The sequence below is a fragment of the Vanessa atalanta genome, chromosome 17 (genome assembly GCF_905147765.1).
Source record: "Vanessa atalanta chromosome 17, ilVanAtal1.2, whole genome shotgun sequence".
Taxonomy (NCBI): domain Eukaryota; kingdom Metazoa; phylum Arthropoda; class Insecta; order Lepidoptera; family Nymphalidae; genus Vanessa; species Vanessa atalanta.
In genome coordinates this window covers 7,370,122-7,384,506 of record NC_061887.1, presented here as the reverse complement: position 1 = coordinate 7,384,506, position 14,385 = coordinate 7,370,122, and the positions used below count along the sequence as shown (strand labels likewise).

At 32.1% G+C, this 14,385-nt stretch overlaps 1 protein-coding gene across 1 annotated transcript in view; it reads right to left on the bottom strand.

The window, feature by feature from the left end:
* LOC125070342 (semaphorin-1A) overlaps positions 1–14,385 on the bottom strand; it is a 341,204-nt gene that overhangs the window by 14,737 nt on the left and 312,082 nt on the right. The window contains exon 4 of the mRNA XM_047680167.1: positions 5,238–5,346. Within this exon, the coding sequence (XP_047536123.1) occupies positions 5,238–5,346 (109 nt within the window). The remainder of the gene's footprint in view (positions 1–5,237; positions 5,347–14,385) is intronic.

Genomic DNA, 14,385 nt, shown 5'->3' with positions numbered 1-14,385 from the left:
CGTATCGTATTTTTGTTTCATTTGTTACTTATACGATAATATTATTCAATTTCGCATTACAAAAAAACGTCTCAGATGTAATCATTTATAACTTGTTAAAACATCACTCGTCTCGATCTAGGTGACCTTATATCAATCTTTGATGAAGTTCAACTCATCTTGTCTCCGTATTCCGTCTGATCACATGCAATGAACGTGGATATGATTACATTTGCATTGCCATACACCTCTAGCTGTCCGTCTGTAATTCTATTCGAGCACAGTGAGTCGGAGTCTGATTGGATCTCATAGTAGACACGTATTGAGCATCATCGGTATGAACTAATACTAAAATGAAAACATGTACCCGTTATAACATTTAGATATTCCTCAATATATATATATTTTATATAATTATAGGTATTCATTTATTTATTAAGCAATGGAACTATTTCATTGTGTGTGAAATCAAATAGGTTGTGATGAGTACTTTGGAATCGACGTTTTAGAAGATAAATTTAAGCTACCACTAGTTGCGATTGTAGATTAAATTTTTTATGAAGGTGGTGGTAAGTAGGCAATCTAACAACCGGGCCACCTGGTGGTAAGTCGCCATAGAGATTGGTACTGTAGGAAATATTAATAATTTTTCATCACACTTAAAACCGGATCACAACAATACTAAATACTGCTGGTTGGCGGTACAATATACGATGAGTGGGTGGTACCTATCCAGACCACCAACATAACAGTACCGTAATTGTAGAATAATTGTTACGATGGTAACTCTATCTGTTCGTTAACCTATCACAACAAACGACCGAATTGATCGCAATGAAAGATAACATGGATTCGTTCCTTACAATGTTCTTCAATCCTGTAACATGGTGATACAAAAATGCTCATACAAGACTACCCCAATAGAGAATATTTACTTTCTTATTTGCTAAACCAATCAAAACCGAGAAATTTATTATAAATAATGTTATTTATGTATGTATTATCTATAGTAATATTATGAGTAGGTAAAATTTGGTTAGTTTATAAGTAGGAGGTGATCTGAGAAACTAATGAACACTTCTAAAGAAAAATCACTGCTAGAAATATATTATTCCTGTCATATAATTTCCTTTATTAATGAATTCCACACGTGCGAAGTTGCGGCGGGTGGCTAGTCATAATATATTGCTAATATAACTTTATATACATATTAAATTACACCGAGCCTTAGAGATTATCGTGTCAAGTCCGACACCTGTGAAGCAATAATCCTGACAATGAAGACATGCACAGTATATTAAGATGAAGAGATTAGGCCGGTTTTCAAAGGATGGGCGGCGAACAATGGATTTTAGTTTGTATATTTGAATAAGTCACTAGATTTGTATTGATAGTTTTCAATGTTTAATACGCTTCATTGATCCCTCGTAATTATTGTTAAATTATAATTGAAATGAATGATTATTCATTACTGCGTCGTGTATGTTAAATCTACTACATTGGTGGATTATTGGATGGGTTTCAATATACCATGTCTTGTTTATACATGTTATATTATTATGAAACATTACTACATTTTAAGTATTGGAAAAATCGTAATCAATGTTAGATATACTGTTTTTTAATAAATTAAATTCGCTCGTAATACATTCGTATATACATGAGTATTTCCAATTTAAGGTTTCGTACCTAAAAAGGCAAAACAGAACTCTCGTAGGTTCACTGCGTTGTCCGTCTGCCCGTCTATTAAGACCATTTTTCGCAGAAACGCGTGGAGATATCGAGCTTAAATAATCATACAATAATCAAACAAGACTGTTATCCTCCAAAGGAGTAACTATATCTAACTTCAATAAAAGCAAGCAATAAGTCAAAGCAATCAATAGATACGGCCGTTTATGCCAGTAAAGCACCAGTAAAGGGAAACATCCAAAAACTGTAAATTTATACGTACGTCTTAAAAACCAAAACAATAATACTCGAGTCGCCTAATGGATGAAATTGAGATATAACTATAGTTTTTACGGAACTCTTGGTACGCGATAACAACTCGCACTTGGCCGTTTGCTAACAATTTGCAACATGATATCTAAGGTCTCAGATCGAGTGTTAAAGTCGTATAATATTCGTCTGACGATGGCGCGCGAAATATATTTACTCATTGAAATGTTTTCGGAGACTAGCCTCTCAGATTTTTCTCAAAAAATTTAGGTTTACTAGGAGATTACCAATAGGTTTATATAGTATGCTATCTTTTATAATAAATGTTGTTTTATCTATCTATCTCTGGTTATCGTTCCTTGAATATTGGTAGAATACGTTTCTACTACTATAATAGTTTCATCGTGAATCTACAGAAACAAGATTTATTCAAAAGAGTCCGGTTTTTTAATCACAATTAACGTCCCTTATTTCGTTAGTGTGTTGCAGTAATAACACCACGATTAATTTTGCAAACTTATCCTGATGGCAAACCTCTTTGCGAATGCTTTTGATGGAGTTCCGCCACCATGCGGGCGGTTGGAGCCATTAAGTGATCGATCGATATGTGGCGTTTAACGATTTCTTGTTTTAAATTGACATTATAATAGGCAGATTCACTTTGTCCAAATATATTTCAATTTGTCATGTCTTTTAAAAGAAGATATTAATTGTTTTTTTTTTTTTATAATTAAAATCTGCTTTAAGGGACTAGAGATGAAATCTAAAGTAACTATTAGTTCTACCGATGAGAACTGGCGAGTAACTCTGTATTTACACTTTGCCGATTAAAAATCATTTGTAGATTATTAAATACAATTAAAATAGAAATTATTATACTTGCTGCAATATTGTGTCAAATTATTATTTATTTGCATATAGAAGCATAAATACAGGGATAGTTAATAAGCATCGATCTCATGGAAATGAAAATATGAAGATATGTTTTTAAAAATTCCGTAACTAGTTCGGAGTCGACCGTATCGAATTTCACACTCAAGTGTCAGCCGTTTCGCAAACATTGGACCGCCATTAAACGCATCCGCAATTCCAAATTACGTTGTTAATGCCTACGTTGGAAGCGATTTATGGCGATTCATACACCATGGATAGCTTCTGGAACTGCGGTTAACTTATTGTACTTTTTATATGACAGGAACAGTGAATGTAACGGATATGTTTTATGTTTATTTTCCGTTTATATCGTTAATTACAGACTTTCATCATTTTTTTTAAACTGAGTTTAACCAACGGTTTTTATACTATAGTCAGCTTCTACCAGATCAAATTGGTAGCATGCGTCTTAACTTTTAAAATAACTATATTTACCTTATTAGATTATTAGAATTCAAAATGATTAATAAATGTATGAGAGAACTTTCCAAAATAGAATAAGACTTTTAAAGATTCTCATTTGGAAATTGGAATATTTAGTGCAGGAATATATTACGGCGGCGCGGCGTGTTTCATTTAAAAGCCTTATTTAGCAATTTATTCAGAGTTTATATTCACGTAATCTTGTAGTTTATAAATTACGTTGAACTAGATTTTTTAAGTAAACTAATTACGGCCTTACTTATAATTAAACCTAGTTTAGCGGGTGTTTAGTTAAACTAAAGATAGAGAGAAGTCTTAAGAATAACACAGCATTGTTTAAATAATCAACCTCTAAGCAAAACTTAGAGATAAAGCCGTTAGATTTCACTTTTAATTATAATTTTTTTATAGTATTGGTTGGCAGAAGGGCTAATAGATCACGTAGTGGGTACGACCGCCCTTAGACAATGGCACTGTAAGAAATATTAACCATTCTTCACATAACCAATTCGCCACCAGTCTTGGGAATTACGATGTCATGTCCCTTGTGCCTGTAGTTCTACAGGTTTACTCACCCTTCAAATCGTAACCCTACAATACTAAGTTTTGCTGTTTGGCGAAAGAATACCTAATGGGTAGGAGGCCTTACCACCTATAGGAAGTAACTGCCCTAATTGTATAAATATAATGTAATTATAACGCTTTTCGGCATTATTCAAGTATAGAAAATTATTGTTTCTGCTACGTCCTGTAACTATACCTAAAATTCCTAATGTTATGTTTAAACTCTCAGTGAGTAAAGTTCAATGATAAAACCGAATTTTAAATTCAATTACTATAAACTAGAATACCTAATTTCAATTTAGCAAAGTTTATAAAATTGCATTCGTGTATTCTAAACAGTTTATTTTAAATACAGAATGCATTTAAATTAAATTCGGGTTGGAAACGTCTCCAGACGAAGCACGTCTGGCAACTGACGACTCGCAACTGAGGCATGAATATCCGAACGAGCCACCAACAGCCTAATCTACTTGCAGATGAACGTGAGATGTCGACAAGGAACATATACGACCCAGGAACTGTATTTAACTTAATTTGTCCGTACAAACACTGTTTTTTTAAACCTTCGATCGAATGTAAAATAAAATAAAATGTATATATTTTTGTTCAATGAGGTTTTCATATAAAACTCTTTCGTTGAAACTTACGTATTGTATAAATTCCAGACCACATAATAACCTTACCTGAAATAAAATGTTCAGGTATTCAAACGTGCAGCGAACGAATTTTCGCTCGATTGGCATTTTAATTTGCCGGTATTCGGTAGATGTTCACAGAGTACGGGCCCATTTCATATGCTAGTGCTAGCCCAATTCAATTACCCTCCAAGGTAACAGTGGTATTGAATAAGGTGAAGTTATTGTTCTATTGTATTAAAATATCTGAATAGTTTACTTTACGTGTGGGCGACGGTGTAATTGTTTAAGCATGTGTGCGTGAAGCGATTTTTACATAATTTATTGTAAGCGTTTATGAGAGTAATTATTTAATGTTGAATATTTTATACCCATTATTCTGGTACATTATTTAAGGTTCCGGTGAAAGAATTATTATCGTTTCTGCTTAAATAAAGTTTTTATAGCATTATTTAATGTATTTTATAAGCTTTTAATTTTACTTCTTAAATTTTTTGTGTCCCTGCAATTTTCGTTTCGTTTCATTTCGATCGGCTTATTGCGAATTGCGAAATTATATAACATCAACATATATGATTTATTCCAATTGGTATTATTATTATTATTATTTTAACGTTAGTTAGTCATCGATTCTGCACTGCAGAGTAACATTAGATTGAATAATGCAACGGTTTCATTCATCTCCTCGAAACCATGATAACTCTTTTCTTCAGGACCATTTTGATGTTTCGACATTTTATTAGTTAATCTCTAATGACATACCTCATCTTTTCCTTTGACGACACACATTTGTACGTCATTTTCGGATGAATACCACACCAGTCTTCTCTGTTCTGTTAAATCTGTTAAACTGAGATTGTAGACGACATTTCTGTAACAAAGAAAAACATCATGTTAGTTAATTTAAAATAAAAGTTTTTTTTAACGGATTGGTAAATACACTGTCTGTGTAGCACCATGGCATTATAGTAAATATTAAATACGCTTTGTATCCCTAATGCTCCACATACTTTGGGAATCACTCGTCCCTCAATCGACTACAATCAACCAGAAAGACTTCTGCTAGTTTGTTTGAAATTAAGAAAACCGAATGATTTAGTTATGTGGTAAAATTCAGACAAGTTTATAATTCATTAAATTTTGAGAGCGTGTCTGCGTTGTAACGTAATTGCGAAAGTCGCACCCCTTAATTAAGATATTTGGGATGAAATTTCATAAAGAAATTACTGTGAACTTTAGCAATTATAACACGCTAGATGGCCGGTGTGACTTACCTACATAATGTTTTTGAGATTCAACAGACAAAGTTGGGCGTGTCTGAAATTTGAATTGATAGCACGGTTCAACTGGCGTCGATTCACAAGTTACAATCGCTGTTTGATTGTTTTATTGTTATGTATTATGAAGCTAATCCTTTTTAATTAACATTTCGAAATATTTTTGTATAATGTTTTGATAATTTCCTTTAACTATACATTTTTCTCACCTCTTCGGTGACTACTTTAATTTTGCAAGAAATACTGAGAAAATTATATATGTATATTATTTAAGTTTGTATTATGTTTTTTGTATCATATTGAGATTAAATTGAATATAAAGCTACTTTAGTAGGAAACATTTTTATTTTATCGTTTCTTGATTCGATTTTTTTAGGGTTTTAAATATGGTAAACAAGTGGTAGCCAACGGACACCACTTGTGTTTTAGGGGTTATCCGTTCGTGACGCATAAAAAAGTAGTCTATTAACTCCAAGAAGGGAGTCTTGGAGTTAAAACTTGATGAAATTCAGTTCAGTGGTTTGACTGTAAAACAAACAACAGACAGACAGAGTTAATTTCGCATTTATAATATTAGTGAACTACCATTAGAGCTCTGTGCAGACCCTTGCGAGTTAATACTCATTGATTTTATTCCACCGCCAAACACTGATACTTTGTATCTCTGTTTGAAGCTTGTGTAATTACAGGCACAAGGGACATAAGTAACATACTCTGGACCCACTTTTAGACAAAGACCTCCTTTCTTCTTAAGTAGTCTGATCTACGCTACTCCAAGGCGAATTGGCGGATGAATATTTTACTAATTGTTACATTGTTTAGTTTTGTTTGAGTTATAATTAGGAAAGATTTTGGGAAATTGGTTGAAGTGGTCTCAAATAGACCACGTTTGTTACATATAATTACATATTTAATGTACTCCTATGGACAGTAATGGAATTTACTCGAACCATTACTTGAACGAATTAGATACACAGCTGTAAATGCGGTCTAAAACAATAATTATTATAAATTTATTATACTCCAACTGTTTTTGAGGTCATCGTTCATACGTTTATGAACATGTTCTTTAATTATATTCTACGAAAACTTTGATTTCCCTAAAACAAATATACAATATTAAAGTGCGCTTCTGAATCGTCATTTATAACGAACCGGTACTAATGTATATTTAACCGTTAAAAACCAGCAATAAACTCAGCAGTTGCTTGTATTTGACAACTAAATTACACGGGTAATAATAATTTATTACAATTATTATCATATTAAATTTCATTAACCAATCACGTGATTTTGTGATGCGTTTTCAAAATGGCAATCAGAACAAAAGATATATTTAAGAGTATTTCATGAGAAGAATTTTTCATAATAACTAATTACAGTATTTTTAAATTAATTGAATTCTCTTATGATGAGGAGATACTGCTACAATTTAAATTATAATTTGAAATCCTCCCCTCCATTTTATATTGCTAGCACGGGATGACATTGGAATTTTTCTCAGGAGCAATTTACCGTTGAAATATTCTGTCAATACGATGATTCTTGCTCATTCTTGCACATGCTTCATTTTGCTCTGTAGTTACGTTCATGGTTCATAGTACATTGGAATAATGCATAGCCTTCAGCGAGGGCTCACTATAAAAGAAGCAAAGTGCCTGTAATTTGGCAAGAATATGGGGGAGCAAATTTGTGGGCTTCGGACCCTATCTATATTTTATACGCAAACTATTTTTGTTCCCTTAACGAACTGGGATGAGCCAATCAATTTACCCGTATACTGACAATAGCTAATAATCCCATTACATGAAGAGAAGTACCGTAACAAGATTTCAGAAGATCAACGTCGATCAAATTTACCAATATCGCTTCTTTCATTAAGACCCGTGTTGTGTTATAATGTAAACAATAGATCATTACATCACGTTCACATAAATAAATTTGTCAAAAGCTATCGAATAAGGTAAAATAATAAGAATTTTTATGCTACTCAATGAGAAAGATTAGGTTAAACAAAATATATGTCTTAGCATTGATGCTACAAATTAGCATCAGAAAATGTTTTCGTTTTAGGTATAATAGCGTTTTATAAACATATTTTCATATTTCTTAATTATCGTATTATCTATAGTGGAAATCGTTTTGTCCTAACTGTCCTGAGCAGATTCGGAAAATAGGTTTATTTTATAAGATAAGCATTCGCTAAGATATGGTTTTTGGAAATTCCAATTTTAAATTTTAACTTTGTGTTAATTTTACCCGTAAGATGTTAGATAGAATAACTACTTTTCATTTATAGTGTCTAAAAAATAGAGAAAAATGTTATATCTTCATAATTATAGGCAATATACATGATTAAATATCTCCGCTGAGATTATGCTATTTCATAATTTATCGCCGTAATATATTCGAGACTGAAACAATTTATAAATTATGTTATATTTAGGACAGCAGGGCTTGTTCAAGAAACTACACAAAGGCTGTCCTCTATCAATTATTCGCTTCAGTGATTCCCGCCAAAAGCCCGCGGCCATCTTGGGCCGTTTGAATCAGCGCCATCTATTATTCGGTATTCGCTCATGTTTTTTGTTGCCGAGACATTCTCTAGTCACAGTTCTCTGATTGATGATTCAAGTTACAATTACTTTCGCGTCTCCATTGGGACTTCTTCGTGTGGTTTTATTGCTTCTTTAATAAAACATTATATTACTAGATATTTTGGGAATAAAAAACTGTCTTTCATTTGAAGAATGTTCGTCAAATATTTTGATTACTACGTTGAAACTTTTCAAATGTTAAGAATTACTTTCTTGGCAAGTATTTAATTTAAACTTTTTTGGGCACGTAAAGGAGAATGTCGTATCAAGACAAAGCTAGTTGAAATTTTTATAACTTTTACGAAAAGAAGATTAAAAGTTTACACGATATGGTAATTGGATGAAAAAGTTAAAATTCAATACGTTGCTCGTTTTTGTTATAAAAATGATTTTCTCATATGAATTCGCATCTGCCAATCAGTCTGTCTCATCAATAAACATGACTGGCACGGACCCAATGATCGAATCGAAATCGAAACATCAAACACGATGGGGCTTTTAAAACGAGATTTACATATTAAATAATATTATTGGTTAATTCCACAGTTCGTATTTGCGTGTGTCGACGATACGATGTATTTAGTTTATTGAGCAGTGACACTTGTGGCTATATAATTAAAATGTATCATTAGTTTTAGAATTATACCAAAACGTTTGCAATGTGAATATTGCGTACGTATTGGTACGTTTTCAATACATTTCCGCTCTTATGTTCTATTCATTGAGTTCTCATGATTTAAAACGTATATATATATATTTATTACAAATAGGCAAAAATGTTAGTAAATAAAAATATTTATAAACGATAATATATATACAAGGATTTATTTAAATAAAATATTATGTATAACACAAAACTTATATTTAATTTAAAACATAAGGTAATTTAAAAAAAAAACTATAAATCATCATTTTTTAATATAGCTTTAATGTCAACAACAACAAAAAAAAAAAACTTAATTAATATTCATACAATCAGCGGTTGTTTTAAATTAAATCAGTATTAGAGTTAAATAAAACGAAAAGCAAACTAAATGAATTAGCTCACGTCGTCACGCCATGTCCGTACTTCGTGTTAAATTTTTCTGAAAAGGATATATCGGCCTTAAGGGATTACTGGCGCATAAAGTGCACACAGGAATAAAACAACGGAGGGAGATACAACAGTATTGTCGTCGGAAGAATAAATTATTAGCGTAGCCGGCTAACAATGTGACTTTATCTTAGCAACAAAAATCCCCCTTCGATCTGATGTTTTCATTTGTAATCAGTACAAAACTACCGCAGCTCCACCACCCCCGGGTACAATACGGTAAAAAGCGAATGTCTAATCTGAGGCCATTCATTTCGGCTAATTCTCGACGGGAGTCAGTAAAACAGAGGTATTTATAAATTAATCTCTTGTTTATTTTCGGACTAATTTGAATATTATTGTCTAGGTATTTGTCATTGTTTAAATTTTAATATTCAGTAATCTGTGTTCGTTAACATCGATTTAAATATGCTTTTGTAATTTATAAATATCACGTAATAATCTTATATAAAATTCAAAAGTTATAAAAATGTATATAAGATGTGATTTTTTGATGCATGACGAAAATATCGTTTTAATATTTCCCCTGTAGCTTATCAGTAACAAAATGGTAAGAACGCTTTTAGGAAAATTCGAGTGTATAAAAGATAGAACTTCACTTTAGTAGAATAAAGTTGGAAAGGAGTCCATATTTTAATGTCTTGAAATATATCGTCTAGTTTTATAAATTACTTTTAGACTGATTTATATATTTTCTTCCGAATTGTACTTGTTTGAACGGAGACGGTCTAGGAATATGAATTTCAGCGCTAACCGGCGAATTCCAGCTGATGCAATTTGTTTGCATGCACTCGACACTGTTTCGATATTGGAAAACTTTACGACGTTCAGTTTAGAACAATATCAATACGACATTCGGGCACGTGTACTATATTATATATATATCTAGATGTGTTTACTTTCCGCTGGAATTCACTGCGTCCGATTTGATTTGGCGCACCGATACCTTTGAACTGAGCGGTTTGATTTTTTTTCTCAAGATATAAAATAGTACAGAGTTCTTTCAAAGTTGGGGTTGCATCGTCGTTGTAGGGGAATTTGTTGATGGTATAATATATTATTACTTACTAAATTTTGATTTCATTAATAACTTGTGTATGAATTAGGTTTGAGACTTAGGCTGCCTTTTGATGACTTTAAATCAGACAAATTTAACAGCTGTTAATATTTCAATGGAATAAGTTAATTTTAAAATATGAAGTCAGTTTACAGGGATTTAAAATTATGCACATTACTGAATATTTTAATTAATAATTCGTGGAGAAAAAAATATGTTTGATATGATTGCCATTTTTAACAACTTAGACTAGCTTACTACTTGTAAGCTTGAAAAGTAAATACGTAGAAATTCTAGACACAAAAGAATTCGGTTTCAGTGATTGTCAACTGATAATAATTTACGTATAAAGTTATCACACACGTCGTACGTTTTTACGGACTTTAAAGTGGTGTCGACTTCATCGAGCCGTCACGTCGGAGTTATAAGCGTAAGTTTTCGATGTTTGTCATCAGCATTTGACTGTCAAATGGGCACTCACGTGAGATGCTGGTGCTTGATATACGGCAGCCATCTTGTGAACGTTTTTACATGGCGGCGGCGTCAATATTGGAAAAGTTCTGGCGCTCAACCGGCCGAGATAGCACTTCACATGCTGCAGAGATTTATTGCAATTGTTTCTAAGCAACATTTATCACTCATTCCCTCGATTTATGACTTCTTTTAGAATTATATTGGCGCGACCGAACTTCTTTTCATCTCTATTTAATTCCCATTATACTTAATACAAGTTTTACTAACTCGAAAAAGCAGAATACGCTATATTTGCTACGAAAATCATTTACAAATTGTCTAAAAATATTTGCATTGATTTCGAACGAAATGTTAAAATAAATACGGATGTGAATAAGTGCACTGTTTGTTGTTTATTTTAAACAATAACATTAATATCCGGAGTTTTAGTTTGATAACTGTCAAATACGAATGAAATATTTACAAAATTTGTGTTTTAAAATTGGTCGGAATGGGAAAATAAAACTTGACTGGAGCATTCACTCAGCGTTTTATTTACCTAACGAACTGAAACGAATACCAAATAACGTTACAGATTGACTTGTGCAAAAATTCAATGTTTGCGTGTCAATAGTACATGCGTAATACTATGTGCATATAGATATACATATATTGTGTTTACGCAATTTATTGTTTAATGCGACGTTGTTATCGTTGATATTATTAACATATCAATAGTTTATTCATCATTATTTTGAATCACCGAAAACATTTTACAATTTAAATTTCCTCGCGAGTAACTAATCATTGTTTTTACACCTCTTATGAATTATGATTGTTTAAAGAATGTACTCTTAATACGTGCCTATAAAATTATAAGATCCTTTTAAAGAATGCGATACGTTTAACGCTAAAATTAGTAAAGTCAAAAATAGTTCGTTGTTTTACGAACTTTAAATACGTTCCGTTTTTATTTTTTATTTTAATATTCTGCAAAATAATATCTTACGTTATCTAAAATGAAAAGTTCAGCATACATATGTTCAAACAATAGAAATTCTTAGCGATTTAATTAAAATCATACAAAATACCAAGTAGCACGCTATTGTTGTCACTCTGACGTTGCCTTGATTTATGACACTACAATGAGAAGGGTTGTTGGAATATAAATTGATGATGGGATTTTTGTCGAGGAGTCATATAAAAGTAGCAGAAACATTAATCTGGTTTTGAAAGTTGAAACGAAATACAGCAATATATTATAAACTAGCTGTGCCCGCGACTACGTGCGCGTTTGAATTTACTAAAATAGCGTGACTTTATTATTATTTTACATATAATTCTAAAATAAAAGTATCATCAGCTATCTGCCAATGAAAGTCCCGTCAAAATCGGTCCAGACATTCCAGAGATTAGCCGGAACAAATAGACAGACAGACAGACGGACAAAAATTGTAAAAAATGTTATTTAGGTATATGTACCGTGTATACATACATATGCATTTAGTAAAATGCGGTTATTTTAACATTACAAACAGACACTACAATTTTATTATATGCATAGATATAATAAAATTGTAGTGTCTGTTTGTAATGTTAAAATGATACTTGAAAATAAATCGTGAAAAATAATAACTTTATTGAATAAAATTTTTGATAAATTTGAGCATTATTTTTTTAAATTCACAGTCACAGACATTAGTATTATAAGAAATGGAAACCATCCCCTAGATCGCTAATGCGCTACCAACTAAGATGTTATTTCCCTTAATGTGCCTGTCATTACATCGGCTAAACCTTCAAACTAGAACACAGCAGTGCTAGGTATTGCTGATCGGCGGTAGTATATATAATGAGTAGGCAACAGCTACCCATACGGTATTTACTTGGTGGTAGGGCTTTGTGCCCTGTCTGGGTAGGTACCATCCACACGTCAGATATTCGGCACGGCACATGGGACGTAACATCTTAGTTCCCAAAGCTAATGGCGCATTGGCGATGTAAGGAATGGTTAATATTTTTTACAGCGCCATTGTTTATGGGAGGTGGTGACCATTCACTTCAGGTGGCCCATATGCTCGTCCGCCAACCTATGCCATAAAAAAGACGGGCTAGCTGATTAATTTTTAAATAATTTATTTTGTTAACAGGCAACATTAGAATACTATTCATATTACTATTGTTTCCAACAACTAAATGTTGAACTCGTGGTTTGTGGGAACATTCCTAGTGGTCAAGATTGATTCGGCAACATTTCAAGTTACCTGCTAGATTGCCATTAAGATAATATTTAATTTATTATTACATTACAATTTTTATAAGCCATTATTTCTTAAATCATTTCTTTACGTATATCCAACGAAATGACGGCCTAGATTACTTCTTATCGGAAGTGAATCGTAAGAATTTCCCTAGGTCTCCTTATCTCGACTCAACCCCTCTATTTGCAAATATAATATATGCCTCACCATCTATACTATAAACTTATATACGTTGTATAATATATTGTTTTATTTCGAGGGTAGGTGAAAATTCATCACTTGATGGTGGTTATCACTGCCAGTAGACATTTATACCAACCTTTTTTTTTCTCGCTGGAAAAACAACCAACCTAAGGAACTAGGATGTGATGTCCCTTGTGCCTGTAGCTACATTGGTTAAACACGCTTAAAATCGGAACTTAAGAATATATTTCTGTTTGGCGGCATAATATGTCACCGTGCAATAAATGTACATATTAATTATATCAATATGTTAAATTCAGAACGCGTTATATATAATAAGCAATACGCATACAATAGGAAAAAATTGCACTTTAAGTAGTATATTGCTTCCATCCCTTATGTCACAGAAATATGTATGTATATATTTTTCTAAGCGTAAATAATTCGTATGGAAGAAGAATTAGGTCAGAGTATTCGTATGGGAATTAAGATGTTATGTCCCTGGTACCATAGACTCGCAGAAGTCAGGAATACAAAGTAGGTAGTGCTGTTTTGCGGTAGAATATTTGAATCTTTGGAGGTACTCACTTGTAAAGTACCTCAACTCATTATCATCATAAGAATATTATAATAACAAAAAATAATATTATGACGTATAGGTGCGTTCATGACATATTTTATTGTATTAGAATCTTATTTATTGTTATAATTATGATAATGGCACTCGCGGGGTAGGTCTGTGATTATGCAATTACAATATTATGTAAGTATAACCTAGCATGACATAAACTAAAACTCGCGTGACTCGGTATAACTAAAATGTAAAAGCTTTAAATGGAATACGGATCAGTTTTACGTAAACCGAAACGTAATTACCATAGTCAAAAATATTACTTAATTTAAATAAACAATTTTTTTTTAAGTACTGTCGAGGTCGAATTGTTCATTAAAATTGTTAATCAAGATTGTAGATCTTTTAAATTAATACC